The sequence below is a fragment of the Aquila chrysaetos genome, chromosome 12, assembly GCF_900496995.4.
Source record: "Aquila chrysaetos chrysaetos chromosome 12, bAquChr1.4, whole genome shotgun sequence".
NCBI lineage: Eukaryota > Metazoa > Chordata > Aves > Accipitriformes > Accipitridae > Aquila > Aquila chrysaetos.
Genome location: NC_044015.1, coordinates 12122461 through 12145077, shown reverse-complemented (window position 1 = coordinate 12145077; position 22617 = coordinate 12122461). Strand labels below are relative to the sequence as shown.

Sequence of the window (22617 nt, the reverse complement as noted above, 5' to 3'; positions counted from 1 at the left end):
TTGGGGAAATTACCACCCAGAGGTTTTTGGGTTTTTTGTGCTGCTATGTAAATTCCCTTTACTCAGCTTAAATTCTTAACCGAATGCATTACTTTGACAACATATTTTAATAGCTGGTTTTTAAAAAATACTCTTTAAAATTGTTTCCAGTTAGCTCTGATTCTAGCCTGTATTTCTCCTTGTGGTCTTGAAACCAAATTCCTGGACACAGACACTCTCCTGACCCTCTTTCTCAGCTCACCCAGCAAACCTTCCTTGCCAGTCACGTAGAGCTCCAACTGAGACGTACAAGCCAAGAGGGTAAATTGCTTGCCTGATTACTCATATACTCCAGTGGTTTCCCTTCCTGTGAAAATAAACCCATAATCCCAACATAACAACCACGCTGTATGAAGCAGCCTGCATGTGGGAACTGTTTTCTCTTGCTCCCACCACGGTGGAAAGGGTCCATGTGTGTAGTCCTCCAAGTAACTGTCTCCTCCTCCAGCAGCAGGAAGGGCCAGCCAAGCACTGGCTGACCTGAGTTCCTCACTACAGCGTTATCTGACACCTGTGCTTCCATTTCCACAAGAATTGGGTTCGATCAGATGGTGAAGAAGCCTTTGAGCACATGCAGCCAGTCATCTAAGGACCCGTTTTTCTCCCTCTGATCCCCATAGCAGCTTCTTCACACCTCTCTTCTAGGAGGGATCCACCGTTACCCGGCCTGGCTAATGGTACCTGGATGCCCAAGGTGGCATGGGGTATGCTAGAGATAGGGCAGGTACCTTATTCAGTGCTGGTACCTACTGGATTGCATATCTCCACCGCATATCTTTTGCCTGAGAGGTCCTAGAAATTGCATTTGTCTTTTCACGGCCATGTTATTTGGTGGCATTTCACTGAGAGTGGCTGATATGGTCAAAGCCTGGTTTCCATCAGACCTAACCAGTAAAGCCAAAGTTTACATTACAAAATTTGTACCTGGATGTGCAATGCTGCAGGATGGACAGAGGTATTTCCCCCTGGCTCCCAGTGTCATTTGCACTTTCTCACATGATATGCTGTTTATATTTTTTGCTGCCTTGACACTTAATTGACTTTGTGCTTGTGTTTATTCTAGCACCATCATTTAAAATAGTGAACAGTACTAGACCCAAGATCAAAGCTGGAACAAATCCATGAGTAACCTCCTTGCACCCTGATACTTCCCTTAATATGTACAACTCATGATTTCTTTCCTAAACAGTTTCTCATCTATCATACTATCTCACCTCCAAACCCATTTTGCCAGTAATTACAATTGCTCTCTCTTTTGATAATTTTGCTTTAGCAATAGGTTGGTCACAGTATCAGCTGAGCCCATCCCTTCTTAGGACAGTGATGATTATAAATGCCTAACTAGGAGCATGCTGGTTCTCAGGAAAATAAGAAATATATTTTAAACGCTGGAGTTCAAGTGATTTAATACTCTCCTTCTACTTTCAATTTTTTTTTTTCAGTAAATTAAATTTTCCTGGGAGAATGACTGCTTTTGCTTTTGCTCTACTATTTTCTGTAGAATGTAACATTTTTAAGCACAGCAAGTATTTCTTGTCTCTCTTGGCCACTTCTTCTGTATGATACTATATTATTTATGTCATCTTATGTTCTTTTATATTAAATATGAACTTTTATGGCTAGTTTGAAGCTGGGTTTCCTTCTAGATATTTATTCCAAGCTTTCAAAAAATGCATGTATGAATCTAGAGGGTAGACAGCAAGGTTCTGTGCAGGAGGTGGGCAGCTGGGATTACCATCATGCTGGTGTCAACTTCCTAACACAGTGGATATTATTTTATATCTTAGAAGGGGGAATTAAATGGGAAAGAGTGAGGACTGGGGCAGGTTTTGAGAAACCTGCCATGCTGGCTGTTTAGTAAGAAGCTACCACAGTATCTAATACATGCAGACAGCAGAAGTGAAGCACGCTAGCCAGCTAAAAGACTCTTTTGTGGTGTTTTGCTGTAATGCTTGGCAAGGCTGCCGTTGCTTCACACCCTGCCTCCCTTACTGAGGCACCGGGGTGGAAAAATCAGCTGCGGAGGATCCAGACAGTAGGGAGGGATTTAAACACCCCAAAGTCTTGTTCTCGTGTTTTCTAATAGATGGAGAAATGGGCAACAGTCGGTGTCCTGAACTCTCTACCATTCAGTCTAATTAAGTCATGTAATGCTATTAATAAGCAGGGGGGCTTAGCTGAGCCTCTGCAGAATGCCAAAATCATGTTCTCTTTCACTCCTTTATTTAAAAATCTGTCACGATGGAAAAATCTTGCCCACCAACTTAGTGGTGGTATCATCAAACAGTCATATCAGACCAGCTTGTAGGAGAGATGCTCACCTGTCACAAAGAAGGGGACACCAGAGTAAACATCTCTGGAGCTGTCTGTCTTTCTGAGGCTGGGCTGGGCTGGCTGGGAGCATGCTAGCAAGGGAGGATGGGGAGGGCAGGGGTCCCTCGGGTCCACAGAAGGATTCAGTAACCCTTGCCTGTGGAAATCAGTGGCACGGGCAGACAAACACCTTCAGGTGCATTTAGTTTCCTTGATTTTCAATGCGTCTGTCTATGAGAATACAAAATTACTGCAGCAAAGTCAGTTGCAGACCTCTAAATTAAGGATAATAACTGAGTTATTGTGGCCTGTATAGCTCAGGGCACAGAATTTCACCTCGCGAGACAGCATCGCACTGGAGAAGGGCCATAAACCCAGTCCCCCACCAAGGACATTATGTGTGTGTGTGTGTGTGTCCCAGCTTCCAGACAGGAGGGCGAGGGCAGCCCTGGTCTCCACAGCCCTTTGGCCAGTTAGTTTGGGAGACCCAGGACTGAACTTGCCAGCATCCATAAGCCCAAGCCTGGTTTTCAGACTGAACCACCGTTTCTTCAGCCTCAGCCCAGGCTAGCATTTTTGTAGTATCATTTCAGCATTTGCGAAGGGAGGATTGCCATCGCAGGGGTTGCTGCTTACGGGTTTTTTTTCCCCTCCTTTTGATTTTTTTTTTGAGAACCAGGAAGCAGAAAACAACAAAGCTCTGGCTTTCTCAGGAGAGGAAGGCTCCTGCTCGGCAGTCTGTAAGCGCCCTCTGGTGCAAATGCAGCCGGCTGGCTTCAGCCAGCTCTGCCCTGCAGATTTATCCACCAAACATCCACCACGGGTGTTAATTTAGGTGTTTCAGATGGTGGAAAGGTGGGGTGACAGCCACCCTGCACCACGAAGGCAGCACTTTCCAAGAGAGAGCCTCCTCTGCAGGCTGGGCATCGGCACGGAGCTCGTGAGACCTTGCTTCAGATTGTACCAAGGTTTTTGGTGGTAAATGGGATTGGTCTGGTGGAATTGAGAACCTGGATTAGGACAGAGAAAGGCATAGATGGCTCTTTGGAGACCATCTAGGCATCCCAGCAGAAGACAGGGTGGTGGCAGGAAGGTTGGAAAGAAAGGGGACCTTCCAGATAGCATGAAAAGATAAATTTGAGGGTAATTAAGGGATGGGGTGCAATGGATGAAACACGGGCCAGGAGGGCAGCAAATGAAAGTAAAAAATTGCTGGCAAGATGACTAGAGCAGAGAGAAAGAAAAAAAAAAAAAACAGAACATGAAAAAGATGAGCACAGCCATTCAGGTTTGGCAAACTGAGCTTGATGACCAGACAAGAAACATGGGGAGAAGCTTGTAGCTAGGTGGGGATGCAAAGAATGATTAACGAGATGATACGCCATCAGGGCAATAAATTATGTCAGTTAGGTGCTGAGAACACAACACACAGCATGTAGCTAATCACAAGTTGGAGCGCTTATTAATTCACCCCAGCAAATGGGCTGTCAGTCAGGTTTGTTGAAGGTAGTGGCTGAGTCCAGGGTTACCTCGGGCTTACGGTGCCACCAAAGTGGGAGCATCTGAGAAACGAGGGAAAGAAAATGGAAAAGCGACTGACTCCCTGGGATACTCTGAAATATGAGGTGCAGCTGCAGCTGTTTTTGAAGAGTTAGGAAACCTTAGTTGCTCGTAATTATCTTCATTTCTGCATAGGAGTTACTTGCCAGCATGGCAATTTGCTGTTTGTTGAAATAACGTGGGATCCTGTGCAATCCCGGCCAGTGTTGCTTCGCCTGCTGGGTATCTGCTGTAGCTGGGGGTGCTGAGGCAGGATCCACACCAGGGGTGCACCAAATTCCTCCCCGTCCTGCAAAATCAGGGCGTGCCGAGGTGTGACGCAGCGATATGAAAGGCAGTAAGAAAACCATTGAAAAAGCAAAACAGGAGGGAGATGAAGAAAAGCACACATCTCTTAACAGAAAGGATGGAAGGGGCTGAAGGGTTCAATGCTATTGCTTCAGCCTTGCAAAGTGCGATTTGTCAACGGGATGATTAAAATGAAAGCAGAATAGGAATAAGGAAGGTAGAGGTGAAAGGCTATTCAGTTTGAGAGCATTCAGTTAGTAGGGCCTGAATTTATCTCAGTTTATTTGCTTTGGCTAATGACTTAAGGAAGTTTTAAACTATTGGGTTATAATGGAGGACTGAGACATCCCTGGAGGACTAGAGGAGATTAACAGTAAGCCCATTTATATAAAGCAGGACTTACAGGGTAGTTGATGGAGCTTAGATTCCTGAAAACTGCTGGGACAATCTATTAAACATCTAATTCCTATGGACCTGCAATACTAGTAGGATGATTAATAAATTCATACAGACCATTTATTAGAAAAGAATTGTTTTAAATTAAACAAAAAAGCTTTGTTGGGTTGCTGACCCAGAAAAGAGAAAGATTAAGATCGCTTGGCTTTAGTAACATTATTGATATTTCAATGTTGTTGTTGATCTTTTCCAAGCAAAAGATCCTGTGGAAAACCTTGCCCAGCTTGAGAACGGGTTACAAGAGGAGACCATGTCTTTCTTCTAGCGATTTCCGAAAAACAGAACTGTTTTGTAGGGATGCTGAGACCTATTTTGTAGGGGACAGGATCCTGCTTAGGGTGTGGCTTGGAAGCAACACATCTTCCTCTGGTCACTGTTTGCTGGGCAGCACTGCCAGGGACCGCATGGCTGCCACGCAGGCGTGCCCCGGCAAGCAGGGACAGGTTGTGAGCCGATGCTCTCACGTCCTTCACTCGCCCAGCTGCTCCACGCTGAGCTTACACACAGCACGCACACAGCCACGAAGGCATAGGTGACTCCAACGGGAGGAGCCTGCTGCCCAAACATACGCACGTGCTTCTGCTTATTCAGCCTGGCGAAGGGGAAAGATGCAGTAGTAGTCGCTCGCTTTCAGCAGCTGTCTGCTGCAGCGTGTGTTTCTCAGCCACTTCTTGCAACCACAGCTCCTCTTTATGCATCTGACAAGGCTTCCTGCTTCTTGACCGGTGCTTTTTCGCATAAAATGTTCTGTCTGCATTGCAAACAGTCAGGCTGAATACAGGACAGTTCGGGTGACAGTGCCAGTAATGCCTCAAGGAAACAGAGTTTGCATAAACCAAAGCGGACGCTTACTTATGTAACTGGGCATCGAGTCTCACTGTCAAATCCATGCCAAAACATCACTTTGCTTTTCTATCATTCTTTACTCGGTGGGGAAGCTTCAATGCAAGTATCTCTCCAAAGAGAGAAAAGACTTGAAACAATAATCTACCGGAAAATGATACTCTTAAGATTTTAAAACTTACCTTTTGTTGGTCAAGGGTGATCAGTAAAACAAATCAAACTGTGCATGGCAAATAAAACTTCAAAAAAAAAATTAAAAGATGGCAAGACATAGCCTGTAAAATCTCCTGGACTGAAATAAGAGATAAATTTGCAAAGGCATCAAGGCCAGATGCTTCCACAGATGTCTCACGAACACTTAAAGCAGAGTAATGTTTGAGTACTTCAGGCACAGCACCAAGAGACTATGGATTTAGGAATGTTAATGCGCTACTGCTCTGAACTGATACACTTCCAAGGGAAGTCTCTTCCCATCTTTATTCAGTGCCTGGAACACCGGAGGCTCTAGTCTGCGTGCTGTTCACTTGAAACAGAGAAATGCTTCAGTGGAATGTAAAGGAACAGCACAGCTGGCTCTGAACTTTTTTAACATCCCCTTGTTTACATGGTAATACATATGGGACAAACAGTGCAGTGATATTATTTATTCTTCTGGGTTTTTTTTTTCTCAGAAATAAAGAACCACCACAATCTAAGGAGGCTGGAAAAGGGCCTGTACAATCATTTCTCAGTGGGACACATGGCAGAAATCAAAGCCCCTGGACAGTTTCTTTAACTCAGCTTCTGAAGACTGGGTAGGCAGTTTTCAGTGTATAGAAAAGGAGGCTCAAGTTATGCTCCTCTTTCTGTTCATAGAAATAATAAAATTAAGGATAAAGCCAAGCATCAGTCATGCAGCAAACTGCAAAATGGCAGTATTTCCCAGAAATTGAAGCAAATGCAAAAGAATTTGCTTTTGGGGTTAAGTGTGTGTCACTTAAATATAAATTCTGCAATGTGTAGCATCTGCTACATTCTTCTTCACACAAAACCAGCTCTTTTCCAGCACACACTCACACTGGGGCTGAAGTATTTAACAGCTTATAACAAGGACAATTTACCTGGTGGTATGTAGCCTAGCAAAGTGTAAGATTTACTTTATGGAATAAGCAGTAAAGTACATGAAATATTGATGTCAAGGTCAAACACAGCATGTCAGGAGTCAGCACACAGGTACCCTTTTAAGGCATTATGACATCAGACCAAAATAAAATTACATTTTTCCTCCATGAAAGGAGCAAGAGTGAGAAAGAGAGAATTTTTCTTTGCCTTTCTCCATGACTGAAGCCCACAGACCCACTGTCTCCCCTTGCTGTACAGGAAAAAAGCAACCATTTTGTTTCTGACTGCATCAGAACATACACAGCCTCATGTATGGCTTGTCCAATTACTCTAACAAATCGGGGTACACATCCATACAGTAGTAACCCATCCAAGCTCAGGCTGTGCAGCATCAGGTTAATAGCTGAAAACAAAAACTGTCAGAAGGAAACCTTTCTGAGCTGGTATCAGCTGCCAAAGCTCTCACCTCAGTGAACCACAGCCCACATGTGAGTATCTAGTTTTAAGAAACAGTACTGTCGTAATGTACAGCAGTGAGAAATACTACCAATAAAAAGATGAAAAAAATAGCACCATTGCTAGTGACAATATCAGAGAGTTGCTTATGTGCTCTGAGTAGCTTCCTGGATTAGTGAGACTAGGATGGGCTCAGCAAAGCACCTGGGCATGCACAGCAGCCTATGCCCCACAGATTAACAAATTCCCCAAGTCAGCTTGGTCCCCCCAGGCGATGATAAGTGGTGAAGCTGGCGATGCATGCTTTCCCCTTTGCTCGAAGGTGCCATACAGAACTCTGTGTTAACAGTGCACCCTTCTCCAAGTTCGTTGTCAAAGCTGGGAGGGGTGAGTGTGCGCTGCAAGCCCAGGAGCACCCCGAGAGGGTTGAAGTCTGAACAAGCCAGAAGAGCAGCTGTCTCCCTTGCCCAGACTAGGCACCTGCAAAATGCCTGCAGGATCAGCACCCAAACACAACGCCTGACGTCACACAGGGTGCGAGGGCCTTCCTGCCCTGGGCTCTCCCTGCTAGATCATTCTGCCTCCCAGCACATTTGGCCAAACTAGGTTCAAACTCTGCAACCATAAAAACATCCACTCTAGTCATAGGGATAGTAAAGTTTAAATGGTCTTTCATTTCCAGCTTGTTTTTTTGGATTCTCTCCCATTCTGATACCCATGCAAAAAAAGAGCTCTTGTGCTTCAAATTTTGAACATGTGGTCCTTGGCCACACAAATGTCATACGGACATTTTTGTACTCAAGAAGCTGCTTCTGGGATGCTATTCGATTGCCAAGAAACTCTTTAAGCTTAACCTGAAGAAGATTTCTACGTGAAAGACATGGAAAATTCCTGTAGAAGAAACTGAAAGTCAGGTTTTTTCCTCTTAACTTACTCCTAGCTGAAGCACCTCTTGGGCAGCCAGTTAAATGAGCAGAAGCTATATCCAAAAAAAAAAAAAAAAAAAAAAAAAAAAAAAAATCCTAGAAATTACAATGGGTTTAGAAACCTGCTTGCTGCACAAAGTAGATAACTAGTGTCCACTCATAGCATAGAAGGTGACATACTTTGGTGACAGATTAAAAACATGCCCTGTTGTCATGCTCCAATTCAGAGAGCTTTAAGCACTAACATCACAGTGAAGCACTAAAAGCATGTTGAAGCTACTTCAGACAGGAAGCCCAAGGAGAGGGCAGGTCACCATTTAGACAATTTTATGGCACTGAAACGTGAACACAAGGTACCTTCAATTCTTAGACAGTCATCCAACACTGTATGTGGAACAAGCACCTGGTGGTGTTTCTGGATCGTGACCTTTAGCATGGTGTGTGTTCAGCTATGTGGGTAACACTAACCCAGGTCAACACTTCCAGGTGTTGATCCAGTCATAACCTACCTCCACGTGAAGGGCTGGCCTCTGTTCATAGGTTCTTCAGGCAGACCCAGAGAGCCATCTTTTCTAGTCTACACTTTGTTCTCATAGCCTCTGGTATTGCAATAGTCAGTTTTCCCTCCGCAGAGAAAAATTTAAAATAAGGTATTTCTGTGGAAAAGTCTTTTCTCCAAAAGGAGGGGAAAGAAAGTAAGTGTTCAGAAATGTAACCTGGGAAGTAGCATGAATGCTTGTGACAGTGTTAAGACAAAGACACTGTAAATTACAAAACCCTCAACTTAGTACTCCTGCCAGAAACCCATAAGATTTACCTTTAACCAATATTTACAATACAGGTAAGGATGTGTTTATTCTGTTATGTACCTGATATAAAGGAGAGACTAGCTTTGGAAACATCTCACAAGTGTATTTATTAGTCAGGAGCAATCGGTCACAAAGCGTGACCCATTTCATACTTTAAATGGCGTTTCATTACACTGCAGCTGCACAAGGCTCTGTTCTCCCTGAACAGATGCTTGATATGCAGAAGGCAGACTTTAGCACACTACTTATTTACATACATAAGTTCCTGGATTTGCTTAGGTTTGAGGACAGTAGTTCAAGAAAAGTCTGTTTGTCTTAATCATTTGAAAAGCTTCTTTCTTTTCTTTCTCCACTGTTTATTGTCCACATCTTCAGTATCATCAGGAGGATCTGGTATTACAAAGCCATCAGTCATTTTATAGTACACTACTGTGGAATCTGACTCAACTATGGCCAAGGTAACTGACAGCGGGGTGTCAGGATCATCTTGTGGGAGAGATGCTTTCTTCATAATTTCTCTTATCCTAAAAGAGGAAACAAGTGGTTAGAAAGGAGTCCACAACCACCTAAAGATGGCACAAAGGTAAAAGTGCACCATTGCTATTTTTATTCACCCTGGATTTATTCTCCAAATTTGTCTTCACTAAAGAAAGTACAGTATCTGTTCTAATAAAAATCCAAAGTCATATAATCAAGCAATAAAATCAAGTAACAAAGAATCTTATAAAAATACACTCAGTTACATACATCTCTGCTGGAAATGGCTCAACACATGCTTCTAAGCTTTGCTTATGTGTCCTACAGTGCACATGCCTCAATCAACCTTCAACGACCAAAATCATAACATGGCAATCTCTAATGGCCTTGTTTTCATGAGATTTTAAAAAAAAAAAAATCTAATTGAATAACACATGGTGTTCAATTAGAGAACAAAATAATTAAGACTTGTTCCATTTGTAGAGATAAGTCTTCCAGTCTCTGTGCTACAGTTCTCTGCCAGACTGTGGAAGATGCAGGAACCCAAGACAGGTTTCTCTACCTCCCCGTCTAGACTAGAAGCCACAAGACTAATATTCTTCTTCAAGACAGCACAAATGTCTTCCTTAAAAATTCAAGACAAAGTTATGCAATTTTTCCTGTTCAGCTTATTTTAAGAATAACATGCCAGTTACTGTTCAGTTCAGAGCTGAGGACAACACTGATTCCTGGAGTCCTTATATTACTGTTCCAACTGGGGAGCAAGTGCAGTGCCCAGGGGCAGAACAGTAACACTCCCCACAGCAAGCATTTCCACAGGCAGCTTTCTCCTTCACCTAAAGGTCAGGTGCAAGAGGGCTCATCCGGGATTGCCAGGACAGGTTACACTCTTGGGAGAGGTCAGCTACGCAGTGGGAAAAATTGCCCCTTGCTTCATGTGCCCCCGAGACCTCATTCACCAGAAAACATGCATTTCTGAAGCTGGGCACTGTAGTTGAAATGAAGGCTCTTTCTAAATGCATCAGCTTTCAAACTTTAATCATCATCTTCCTTCCAAACCTCTTTGATCCCTTAATAAAAGCCAAATGGAAAGTGGCAGAGAATAAGCAGCAGCCTGGAAAGGCTATTGCTATTAAGCCTGTGACCCTCTTAAGCATCCATCTGTGTTCTGAACTGTTCATAATCCAACTTGGCTAAATTCAGTAGTGCCTTTTCTTTTGATTTCACTACTGGCCCATATATAATGCAAGGCAAGGCAATACAATATAGTTAGTCATTTCATGCAACAGAGATACTAAGGCTGTGAAAAGCCATATTCAGGTCCTCCTACAATCAGCACATTTCATAACAAGAGAACAAATAAGCAAAGAGATACTGTATTGGCCACCGGTAGAAGAGAGACACCTGCAAAAGAGTCATATTTCAAGCAATGTGACATTAACTTCTCCGCTCCCGCCACCCCACCACTGCTTTGTCTGCACATTTTCTTGGCAGGTGCCTTAGGCTCAGGGCCTTGCTGTGGGAACGCTAACCGCACCGTGGGTATTAAGGAGAGCGTAAACACAACCCTGCCTTCCAAAGCTGTAGCCAATTCATGGATGGAGGCGCTCTGCAACAAAAAAGAAATGCATCCTACTATGAGCAATGCCTCAAATACAGCACGGCCTTCCAGTGAAAGCACTACCTAGTGAGGGGGGTCATGTGCCTGCTGGAGTTGCACCAGTAAGTAGAGAGTGAATCACAGGTGTACAAGCAGGCACCAGGACTGCAGTAAGCAGTAACAAATGAGCTGAATGTCTAAGGCACAGCAGTGAAGCACTGTACCTCTGTGCTGATGCTGGGCACCTTCTGCTCTTGTCACTGTTTCCAGCCCCCGTTTAGGGGTACCTCCAGCACCACAATCTCTTGCCATAGCTCTGGCGGGTGACAAGGGCCTGGGAAAGGATTCCAGATGTCCTTCCAGACATGCTACACATGCACAGAGCAAGAATCCACTTGTCACATGCCGGTAGCTTGTGTCTGGAGGAAGCTCTGAATAAGTTGTCAATGGTGAGTCCAGGCTACTGGCAGAGACCCGGTGAGGAAAGAACTACCCATGGCTTTTATGAAGCAGTGGATATTAATCTCTTTCTCTCCTGGGAAAGTAAAATAGAAATAGCAATAAAAAGCCAAATAAAAGGGTACAGCTACCCAGGAGAGCTATTTTGGGACCCAAAGCAACCAAACTTGTGTTGAGTGTGGACAGTCCCATATCTGGACGCAGATTCAGGCAGTGGCCTATAGTCACCCGTCAGCCAGGGAAGAAGCTCCTTCATATTTTCTTCAGTAACTGTCACCATTTCTCTTCCTAGTCTATTAGGGGGATGGATAACAGTGAGGCATTAGATCTAGATTTCCCGCCACTCATGATTTCTTCTTCTACTGTCAAGCACAGACATCTGAACCTTTATTTCCCCTCATTTAGCACTTAGACTTAGAAGATGCACCATGATCCCAAAAGTGGTCAGGTCCTGACAACAGATTAATGACATATCTTCATGTCCCTGTCTCACTTTCAGAAGACTGAGTTTCAGGCTTTATGTAAAGAGCACAAAGACATGCCATTGCCTCAGGATTATCTGCTGACACTGCTGTCCTCAGAGCACAATGCCTTCCACTGCACATGGGGAATCAGCCTCTATCACCGTAAAAAATTACAACTGCAAATGCAAGATTCTCATCTTCCCAGTGTTCTCAACACAGGCAGACCAAAAACAAGAGCTCTCATTCATGCATACCATGACTAGCCATAATGCAATGCAGCACATCTGCAGATTAGTGAGAGGGTATCTTTTAAAAGAATAAGCTTCAGAATTCAGGAAGTCTGTATCAGACGCCTGTGTTTCCTCTCCTCCCCTGAAGGCATCACTGTTAGCCTCTGCATCCAGCATGTTCACAAAGTTTCTCTGCAGCAGCGGACATTTCAAAGAAGGGAGTCATAACATCTGGGTTTGTGCTGATTCCACTGCACTTGTTACGTGCCATGAACAGAAAGATGAAATATTGCAGGAAGTGTATAGTTTTTTTAATCCTTTTGATGTTTCTAACACTGTCTATGAAAAAAAAAAAAAAAAGCAAGAAGTGTTCTTGCCCTTCTGAAATTCTTAGGAATACATGTTTGACCTCCTAAACAAGGCAAGAAGCCTTTATTTCAAGAGATACAGCCCTCTAGGTTGCCCATCTCACACAACAGCTGCATTCAATGACTAAAACAAAGTCCTAAACAAGAAACCCATATGTTAACACCTTCCCCCAACAGAGCTAGCTGACTTCATTTACTAAGTTAATGGTTACAGATAAGCTCCTTAATGACCAGTACATCTGCTACACCATACCAGTGATGTCAGTTATAAAAGCTAGCTTTTGCTTAAGTAAAAGTGGATTTAATGTTTCTGAAAGTGTCAAATGTTAGAAGCCTCTGGGACAGAGAATTTCAATACATCCAGTACTTTGGCATACTCCACCAACAGTCTTGATAACCTTCATTCACCAGCATCCTGACCAGCCTTTTCCTCATGAATCACAACTGTGTTAGGACACATCCTGCAAACATTGTTCCCATTGATACCAAAGGGTCCACAATGACTCTGGTTTTGGTTCCACAGCCTTTACAGGTCATGGTCCAACAGCGTGAAGTCCACAGAAGCTGTGGTGTCAAGCATCTGGCATGGACTGGCTCTACCTGGATCCTCCTTTTCAACAGGCGTTTGGGTATGCCCACTCCACTGGCTAGACATTAAGTTTTAAGCAGAATGTAGGGACTTAACATGAGAAAAGGTGCAGATGAGAAACAGTTAACACCGTTTTGCAGTGTCTGAATAAAAGCTTAGCATGTTTTCACTACAGTCTCAAGTAAAGCCTATGTTGGAAGAATGCACCATTTCACTTTGTCATCTCCTGAAGGACACTATACAACACAACACTGTCACCTTAGTAGATGTTCATCCACAGGCTCTGCCTTGTGCATCGCCTTAGACTTGTTCTTCCACAGGCTCAGCCTGCCTAGGAAGATTGGGGACAGTCAACCCTACACATGCAGCCTTCTCAGGATTTATGCCGATGACCACCTGGTAAAAAATAAAAGGCATCTAGAGCCCCAAGAAAGCACACAGAACAATCAAGTGTGTGTGCTGCTGCATGCACAGTGAGAAGTCTATGAGTTAATATATCCTGCAACCACTCCTTTCCCTTCTCTCCTCCTCCCCATGAAGAAAAGCCATTGAATGTTAGGCAACACTGAAGCTTCAGGTTTTCCCACACAAAAAGGTACACCTCAAACAAAGGCACTGTGAAAGGAAAATAACATACGTAAGCTAGGGGAATACAGACACCACAAGAAACACTAGAAAGTTTTATTTAAGTCCCATAAATAGAATATGACCAAATATTTTTTTTAGTAAGAATTCTCCTCTGTTGCAGATCATACAGGCCAAAGTTTTCAGAAGAGCTTGAAAACCCATCTCTAAAAACTGATGGCATCTGCACGTTTGCTGCAAGCTAGGATCTGCTCCCACCAAGACAAATGCAAGTAGGACAAAGCCCTCAGTGTCCACCTAGGAAGGAAGCTCACATTCACCTCACATTGCAGGAGATGAAAAGGATTTCATCTCAAACACTGAAGAAAACACTGTTATACAAAAGCAAATACCTGCTATTTCTAAAGCCTTTTGCATCAGAAAAAGGGCTTTAGAAAAGGCTTTCTAGATACCTACAAACCACAGTCAGTAGAGATTGCTTTTTTTCTACAAAGAATTAGTCGTAAGAGCAGGTTTAACTTACTTAACATCATGCAAGGACCACTGCAGCTAAGGTAACAGCACTATGAATGTCATCCTGCATCTGCCTTTACTGCTGCCTTCAAACTAAATGGCAACAGTGAACTTACCTGGTCTTCTATTGCTGTTGCAATTAATAGCTTAAAAACAAAACAAAAAAATCCATTCAAAAGAAAAGAGGGAAATTTTCCATCTTTCCCCCATCTTGATTTTTTATTAACAAAAGACTTTTCATACTAGGTAGGCCTTCAACACACATCAGAAATCTCTACCGTCTGTCCTAATGGTCTGCTCCTAACAAAATAACATTGCCCTTTTTGCTTCACAGAAAGAAAAAGGCAAATGACTGGTGAACTTCAGGCAACTGTGGCTTGAGGTTTTAACTGACTGTCCAAAAACTAAAAGAGAACAGAATCATAAAGGAAAGATAACATGGACAGACAGTTTTGTGTTGAACAAAAGAGTATTTCAGTGATATACCCCATGCAAGTACCTCTGAGAAGCAGTGGTAACACTGAGAGCTCAGAGTAGTTTTATGGAGGTTGCATAGTGCTCCATTGAGCTGAAATGGAACTACTGCCTTCCCTACCATAAAAGCCAAAGGCTTTCAATCTGCCCTTTATACTTGGATGAATAATTCATTGCAGGCTTGGCCAGCCCAAACAGCTCCCTCGCCTCCATGCAAGGCAGGGCTGGAGAGTCAACACAAGTTGGTCTCTGTACCACTACACAGAGATCATTACTCTGTGCATTGGAGTGCGCCATTGTACCAGACTTGTTCAGATAGGCCCCATGACAAGAGAACCAAGGCAGAGGAAAACTCCTGTAAAGCACAATACCTTGAATTTAGCCAGCACTACAAAAACAGGGCAGCATGGCTCACCATCAGGAACGCTGCTCCAGACATTGCTGCCTCCCCTGCAGCTAGATTAACCTAGTGCCTTGAAATATATGGGAAGAAGCATGTGGTGGTGGTGGGAGAAGGTGTAAATGGACACCGCTGTTTCTTGGGATTTGTTTCCAAACTACAGGAACATGGGATGCTAGAAGAAACTCATGGGTTTGTAATGGGAAAAAAAACCAAACAAACCAAAACAAAACCAACAAAACAACCAAACCACAAAGAAAACACCACATGGCTTACTGGTCAGGAAAAGGAATTGAAACCCCAAGGAATATAAAGTCATTTTTTCCATGGAAGTTGAAAAAGGAAACAAGACAAATCACACAGGAGGGAGGAATCAGAATTCAGCAAAGTTCTACAAGATACACCAACTATAAGACATTCAATCATAGTACTGCATAACCAACTCAGCCATATGAGCCACATCAATCACTTTTAAACTACTAATAAAGAGTTTGCATCTAGAAGCCATTAGTTACATTTTCAATGTGTGATTTACTGTACAAGTAAACTGAAATAATGCTTATAGCAGAAGAGCTACTGACAAAACTGTGAAGAGGATGCAAGATAAGGAGCATGTCACACTTCCAGTGCATTTAAAATAGCAGTGGTTCTTATAAGCAAAACCACTTCAGATTAGAGGAAGATCTATTTCACAAACTACAGATTTAGAAGAGGATAAATCACTTCCAGTCCTCAGATTTGCTTCTAAGGATGCTTATCAGCTTTAAAATGAAACATTTATGTATTCTTTTTCCAAAATTAAGTTACCATTTTAACAAAATAACCCTTCCCCTCTTAGCCTAAACCAAACTTTGCAGTCTCCATAACCTCATGCAACTGACTTCATCCTTCATTTCCAACACTTGCACACAAAAAACAAACAGGGCAGTGACATATCATTTAATCTGAAGGTCTATTAGTAACATTTTGCTTAGACAATGTTATTTGTCTAGGACAGACAGCATGTAATTCCATTAGATCCAGCATCTAACTCCCTGGTCCTTGGAAGGATCAAGGCTTTCAACGCTATCTAGAAAATCCAGCTGTCAACACTGTGAGCTCTCCTACACTTGCTGAGCTTGGTTTATGCTAGTCATTTCTGCCAGCTCTAAAGCGTGATTACCTGTATTTAACTGCTTCACCCTCTTTGGGGAGCCACAATTCTGGAATGTGCTGACAATTAGGTACTTGGTGTGCACGAAGGTGTCGTCTGCAGTAGTGAACGGCAAACATGTCCCAGCCAATGGAACTATGAATTCCTCCTGCAAGTATGAACCACTGCTAAATTCAAAGGCATACAAACACAAGGTTCTCCAAACCTCAGCCAGCTGTGTGTGGTTGAGAGAGTGGTCCAAGACAGACATAAGTTGCATCTTATTCTCCAGGTCTTCACTTTCAGAAGATCCAGCAATCTTCATTTTAAGAGCATGCATGCACAGCATAAAGCCACTTCTCAGATTGTATGAGACTACCATTCACACTGGTAGTCACTCTGCTCCAGACCCTGTAATTCTGTGATTCAGTGAGTTACTGTGCAGCCTTACACTGGCAGGGCAGGATGATCAGCTTCCATCAAGCTGTTTGTAGAAGTGGACAGTAAGCTTAGCAAGCAGAACAGCGTTTGCCTTAAGCAGTTAACTGTCATGCATAAACTGGACATGATGAAATCTTATAATAGGCTAAAAAACATTGAGTGGATTTTTTTTTTGTAGGGCACTCAGATTTATCATTTGCTTAGGTGTCTTGCTGGTAATTTCCACAGCAACTTTACTACAGCCTTTTAAGGATACAGTCCTCTCAGTGTCAGCCAAGCAGGAATCTTCATGAGACACCTGGGAAGCCAGAGCTTGGCCAAAGTGGCTTTGAGAGGAAAACCACCCCTGCAGCCCCTACCCAGGCCTTACTGGTTAAGCAAGAAAATGCTGCCCATAAATGCTGCCATTTGCTAGTTGCTTTGGCAGTTAGCACATTTCCAGGCCCAGCAATGAGGACAGAACGTTGTCACCTTCCCAACCCCCTCCAATGGCTTACTTTCAAGATTGAACTGCATTTACTTGTACTCATACCTCTTCCTCTACCTTTGGCAGGTAACGCAAAAACCCAAAGCATTGCTTTGAACAAAACAGCAAAGTAGCTAAGTACAAAAGCTTTCCTGTCTACCTATAGCTGGGTAAGTCAAGTGAGGAAACATCATTTAAGAGATCACATACCTAACAAGCCTCTTACTATCAACAATCACAACAAAATATTCATCACTGTCAGAACAAAGAGGCAGTAGTACTGCAATACATTTTCCAACTCCTTCTGTAGGATGCCTTAATGGCCTCCCTCTGTGCTACATAACTTTGAGCTACAGTTATTGTCTATACCCCCTGTTTTTTGCCTACTGTTCCAACAAAGGAGCCAAGGAGTTGATGCTGTCCTTTCTCTACGAAGACTGACCAGGCCCCTCCGATCAGTGGTGACCTGCCAATGAAATGCCAAGCATGTATATGCACATACACATTCAATAACAAAATACAAGCATATACGATCTTCCTGCCTGACAACATCTATGGGTATCAAGCACGTACAGGCTTTAATGGACTCACCCAGCATTACAGCCCAGTATTCAGCTCATTTTAGTGACAATACGCTCTATGTAGTTGCTCTGTAGCAAAACCCAGTCACAAACTGTACTTTTAATCAATGTGATGCATTCACTCTTTGCTTCTCTAACACACACCCTTCCAGTAATGGATTCCATCCACACTGGTGCCAGAAGCAGAGCAAACAGTATCACCACAGTACAAACAAGTTCAGAGGCTCCAAATGAAAAGCTCCAATGAAACAGTAAAAGATAGGACATACATGCAGTGCAATATCTCACCATCATTAAAAGCCAATTAGAACATACTTGCTGGCATTGTTCAATGTCAGGAATCAAAGTTTCCAACATAGGTGGAAACCTACTACATTAAACAAGCACAACTCCTCAACACATAGGCATAATTTCTTAAAGATCTCATATCCTAATTTGCTGCCTTCTTTCCCCACCTAAAATCTATTTGAACCTGTGAATAGCAGTGTGTCCCTTTCACACACATACAGCGATCTGCTTCTTGCAGAGAGGCTGAATGACACTCAGCATTTCATCCTGCAAGACCTCTCTGCAGCTTTCCTCTGTTGTGGAGATCACACCCTATTTCTCTGTATGACCAAGCCCACAAGAGTGATTGACCAATATTTCCAAATGGAAGATCTTTTCAGCATGTAGATAGTACTCAAATCCATCAATATCTAGTAAGTCATTTTCTTCCCCCTCACAAATATGCTCTTAGGAAAACACACACACACACACGTCTGCTAAGTGCAATTCATTAGCTACCTACTACTGTGTCAGGCTGCTGCCCACAGAGCAAGAGGAAACAGCAAACACCAGCAAGATCTGTAAAGCTAGCCCTGAGCACATGCTCCTAGCAAAAGTAGGAACAGAAGAAATTGAAAAAATGTACTACCATATGATGCAGCTGAAATAGTTCAGGTCTTCAGATACATTCAGGAAAGAATGGCAAATACCAGCAAGAGAAGGCAGCCATCATCAGAGAGTAAATAATACTGTGTGTTTGAGGCTGCTCTAAGGGCCAGTTAAAATATACTGTAAAATCACTGAAGTGGAATTTCTCTAGGCTGCAAATATCTGTAGTATCACCAAGTCATAGCTGTGTTGTCCTCTGCTTGAGAATTACTTAGTCTTGCATGTGTAAGGCAAGTAAGTAAAAAAATCACAGCTCAAGGGACAGTTAGACACTAGACTCCAGATAAGCAAGAGGAATTTCCAGTTGAAAGTAGCCAAATTATACTTTCAAAACAAAAAGGAAACAAAACCAAACACACCAGGCTTATCCATAGAGTTGACAATGAAAAAAAAAGTTTATTCTTAGACAGGTCTGAGGGGATTTCTTTCCTCTTAGGTACTTTAAAGCCCAGTGACACAATCTATTGCTAGATTTCCCAGACTACAAAAAAGCAGCACAAGAATGTTCAAAACATAAGCTGTGAAGGTCTTGTATTCTAAACTTGTCTCTCAAACATATACTTTGATAACCATTGTTATCTCCTAGAACATAAGCAACTTCTAAACAATATGAAGTGTTTATCAGCAGGAGGTGTCAGTTGCTGTGGGAAGCTGACAAAGGCCTACCACTTTCAGAGAGGGAGAAGCAGAGGCTGATGCAGCTTAGAAAATTAAAGGAATCTCAACTTTACACGTATGTTTGCAACACCCAAAATAACTCTGCTCACAGGCTGAGATATTGCTTTCCTCTGATACTCCTTTGTCTCCTCCCCCTTCCCCTCTTGACCAAGGCATCAGCAGCCTGTTAAATATATCTGTTCTTCATTCTATCTTATTGGCGACGCGGGCCAAACACTGACCACATCCTCACCTCTCGTGGCTTAATGATATGTGCACAGGTACCGGCACCATCACTTGGAGACTGTCCTGTTCTCTTTCACGTGCATGTAAACATACAAGTTGCAGTTCTGCTACTCCGACGTGCTTCACTTCATGCCAGTTTCTCCCTAGAAAGATTCATCATCAATGATAAGGACCAGAACTCAAAACAGAAGTTTTAATCATTCAGATATCAAATTTGGTATATAAGTTAACATCTAAGGTTCTGTTTTCTCTCCCTCTCCTCACAGGACATTTCCCATGAGAGACAACTACCCCATTCAACTGTCAAGTTCCCCTTCTGAGAAACAATCCTGTTAAAGAAACCCAAAGGAGCAGTACTAGTCTGCTGACTCCAGAGCTACACAGATTGATGGTGAATAGGGATCTGCCTGACAAAGCTTTGTTTCAAAAAGGCAAAAAGATGACAAAAACCATCTTTGTCACCTGCAGCATAAAAGGGTAATCCAAATTTGAACTTTATCAGCACCCTAAACGGTGAAGAAGCAGGTGCTAAAACCTTGATTATTGATAACATACAGTTCTTCCCTTCTGCTTGAAGGGATAAGGCTAAAAGTTTCTGCTGCAGAACTACAGGGGCCTTCTCTTAAAGCCTATCAAGGCATTTTCTTCAGAGGTGTAACAATAACAGACACAGTGCTTTCTGGCCTGTGAAATCCCTCCCTTCCCTGATCTTGAGAACCACCAGCCTCCAAGAGAAACTGAAGTATTTTTATTAGGCTGGCTACCTGCCTACACACAGTCCCTTTTCAACAAAGCCAACTTGGGAGAACCGCAGGCAGAAGTTTATATATCACATAACTCTGCTCCATTCTTACAAGACACCAGAAGACTACACTGCATTTGTCGTAATTATTGCCACCAGACTTCCAAATTATCTTCTTTCCTACAGCAATCCTGCCCTTGACAAAAAACAGCATCCTAATCAGGCCAGCACACGTCAGCCATTTGCTAAATGGTAATCAGTAACTTTGACGTTAATTTACAAATGAGGACTCTATTACCAGCACAGCTAACTGAACCTGTAACTTCACCTTTCTATGCTCCTTTTCATTCCCCTACTCCTCTTTTGCTTTTTTTCCATGCCAAGTGTCTTTGCCCTGGAACACCTGCACCCGTAACTGCTGGACAAAATGGGCCCTCATCTTTGTAAAGGCTCCAGGTAAGCACAGGATAGAAATCTTCAGCACCAAAATACCATCTGTTTCTTAGGTAACCGTCACTGCATTATGTTTCAAAAAGAACGCCAAGGACTTTTGTAGGAAAGGTCTTGCTAGTGCAAACTTTAATAGCACCTAAAGGCAAACACATTTGCTGGGATGTCTACCCAGTCACTTCATTGAATTACCTTCTAAGAGGTCCAGGTATACCACAAATGCAGCATAGATTTGAGCACTGTCAGATATATCAAGAGACATCATTTCTGTGAACTGAAACCCAAAAAGTAATGTTGGTGAAGGAAAGCAGAAGTTATATTAAGAATACACAGACCAAACCCAGAATCTGTACAGCTATCTAAGCCACTGAAGTCTGAAACCAGTTTTAAGGACCAGCTGGCAATTAAAAAGCAGGACTTGTTTTCTGACTGTATCTTAAGATCTCTCTTTTCCACATTCCCCCTATTTCGGCGCTTAAGAAAGCAAGCCAAATAAACAAATAAATGAGGAATCACAACTATTTCTGGAACAGATCTAGCTTTGTGGAGAAGGGCTATGAATTTTACCTATTTTTGCTGCAGTACATCAACATAAGATGACGGCCAAATTAAATACCTCCACGTTTTCAGTATGCTAAAAATTAAGATGGAGTCAAAGTTTAAGACGCTTGCGTTTTCCAGCTGTGATTTCAGCATTTACTACCTCGTCCCCGACTAAAGCCGCCATTCCCCAACAACCCCACCGGCCCTCCTCACGGGACGGCAAGCGAGCCCCCTCAACACACCCAACATAACGAAACCCGTTATATTAAAATCTCCTCCTCCAGCATCCCTTCGGGACAGGGGGGAACCCGCTTGACCGGCCCCTCGGCCTCGGGGTGCCCCTGGTCACCTACGTGCGCCCCCGACCCGAGATGCTCCTCAAAGCCGCGGTGGGAGGAAATTCTGTCAGGGGCCGGGGCAAGGGGCACGGGCGGGAAAGCGAGACCCACCCCCCCGGCCCCGAGCGACTGAGGGCTCATTCAGCGGGGTGGGCCCGAACAGTCGCGTCGCCCCCCCCCCCCCGCCCCTCAGCGCCCGAGCGCCGAGCTCCGCGCTCCCCCGCCCCGCGCACAGGCCTACCGTGGGGTGAGTCGCCATCCAGTTGCCGCCAGCCCCCCCCGCCCAGTCCCCCTGGCCCCCCGACTCCCGCCCGCCGGCGGAGGTTCCCCCCGCCGGGCCGCAGCTCCCCTCCACCAGACCGGCCGCCAGCTCCATGCGCTCCCCGGTGTAACGCGACTTCGCTCCGGGCGGCGCCACGCAGCCGAGCGCTCCCCGGCAACTTGCGGCGCCGGTCCCGTTCCGCCTCCATACCGTTCCGCCCCCCCGAGCCAAGACTCTGCCTCCACCGCCAGAAGTGCTGCGTTAAACCTTATTTACGGCCAGGATGGTATATATACACCTCATCACAGTGGGTCCTTTGGCCCTCCCTTTTTCTAATTGCAAGGTCTTATTTCTCAAGGAGGCTTGGGGGTTGCCAATAACTACCTCAAGCAGGTAGCCCAGAAAGCAGGGCCAGAAACGGCCCTGTCTGGTGTGGAGACCCGGCAGGAGAGAGGAGGCCGTGAAAGGGACGTGGAGCTTGGAGAAGAGAAGTTTTAGGGGAACAAGGCAGGGTTTATAATCCACGCACACATTTAAGCCTGTTTGGGTTTAGAATATGTTCCGTGGGCGGTGGGGAGCATCTCAGAAATACTTCACGTGTAGGTTTCTGTAGAGCACCTCCACACTTCATTCTTTTCATCACCACTCACAGGTGCCATTCAGACACCAAAGGACTGTCCGGAGTTCCCTGGAGCCACACCTGGACCCAGTGGCCTTGCCACCCGTGCTGTTGGTATGGGGCCAGCAGGCCTGCCTGAGAGGTGGGTCTGTGGGGCTTGGGGGTGGGAGGGAAACCTGGGGAGCTGGAGTAAAGGGGCGAGAGGCAGGCAGCGAGGGAAAGGAGCGATGTAGGTGTCAGTGTAAGAGATTGAA

At 44.0% G+C, this 22617-nt stretch overlaps 1 protein-coding gene across 2 annotated transcripts; it reads right to left on the bottom strand.

The window, feature by feature from the left end:
- Window positions 1-8873: 8873 nt before the first annotated feature.
- Window positions 8874-21751, bottom strand: TSEN15 (tRNA splicing endonuclease subunit 15). 2 transcript variants are annotated; one of them, XM_030033279.2, is made up of 5 exons: window positions 21724-21751; window positions 21169-21235; window positions 20794-20875; window positions 19417-19552; window positions 8874-9315 (listed from the first exon to the last, which is right to left on the bottom strand). In XM_030033279.2, the coding sequence occupies exons 3-5, from the start codon at window positions 20864-20866 to the stop codon at window positions 9111-9113; spliced, it is 414 nt and encodes a 137-aa protein (XP_029889139.1). In that variant the 5' UTR covers window positions 20867-20875; window positions 21169-21235; window positions 21724-21751; the 3' UTR covers window positions 8874-9110. The 2 variants fall into 2 exon arrangements, with proteins under 2 accessions (XP_029889139.1, XP_029889138.1); XM_030033278.2 differs by lacking the exon at window positions 21724-21751 and having other exon boundaries at window positions 21169-21629.
- Window positions 21752-22617: the final 866 nt, after the last annotated feature.

Bases quoted from the DNA above. Each gene is read 5' to 3' on its own strand.
- TSEN15 (XM_030033279.2), bottom strand. From the start codon at position 20,866: ATGATGTCTCTTGATATATCTGACAGTGCTCAAATCTATGCTGCATTT. The intron at 19,553-20,793 runs GTAATTCAATGA...GAATCTTTCTAG, and splicing joins ATACCTGGACCTCTTAGAAG to GGAGAAACTGGCATGAAGTG. The intron at 9,316-19,416 runs GTGAGGATGTGG...TTCCTCTTTTAG, and splicing joins ATATCATTAAGCCACGAGAG to GATAAGAGAAATTATGAAGA.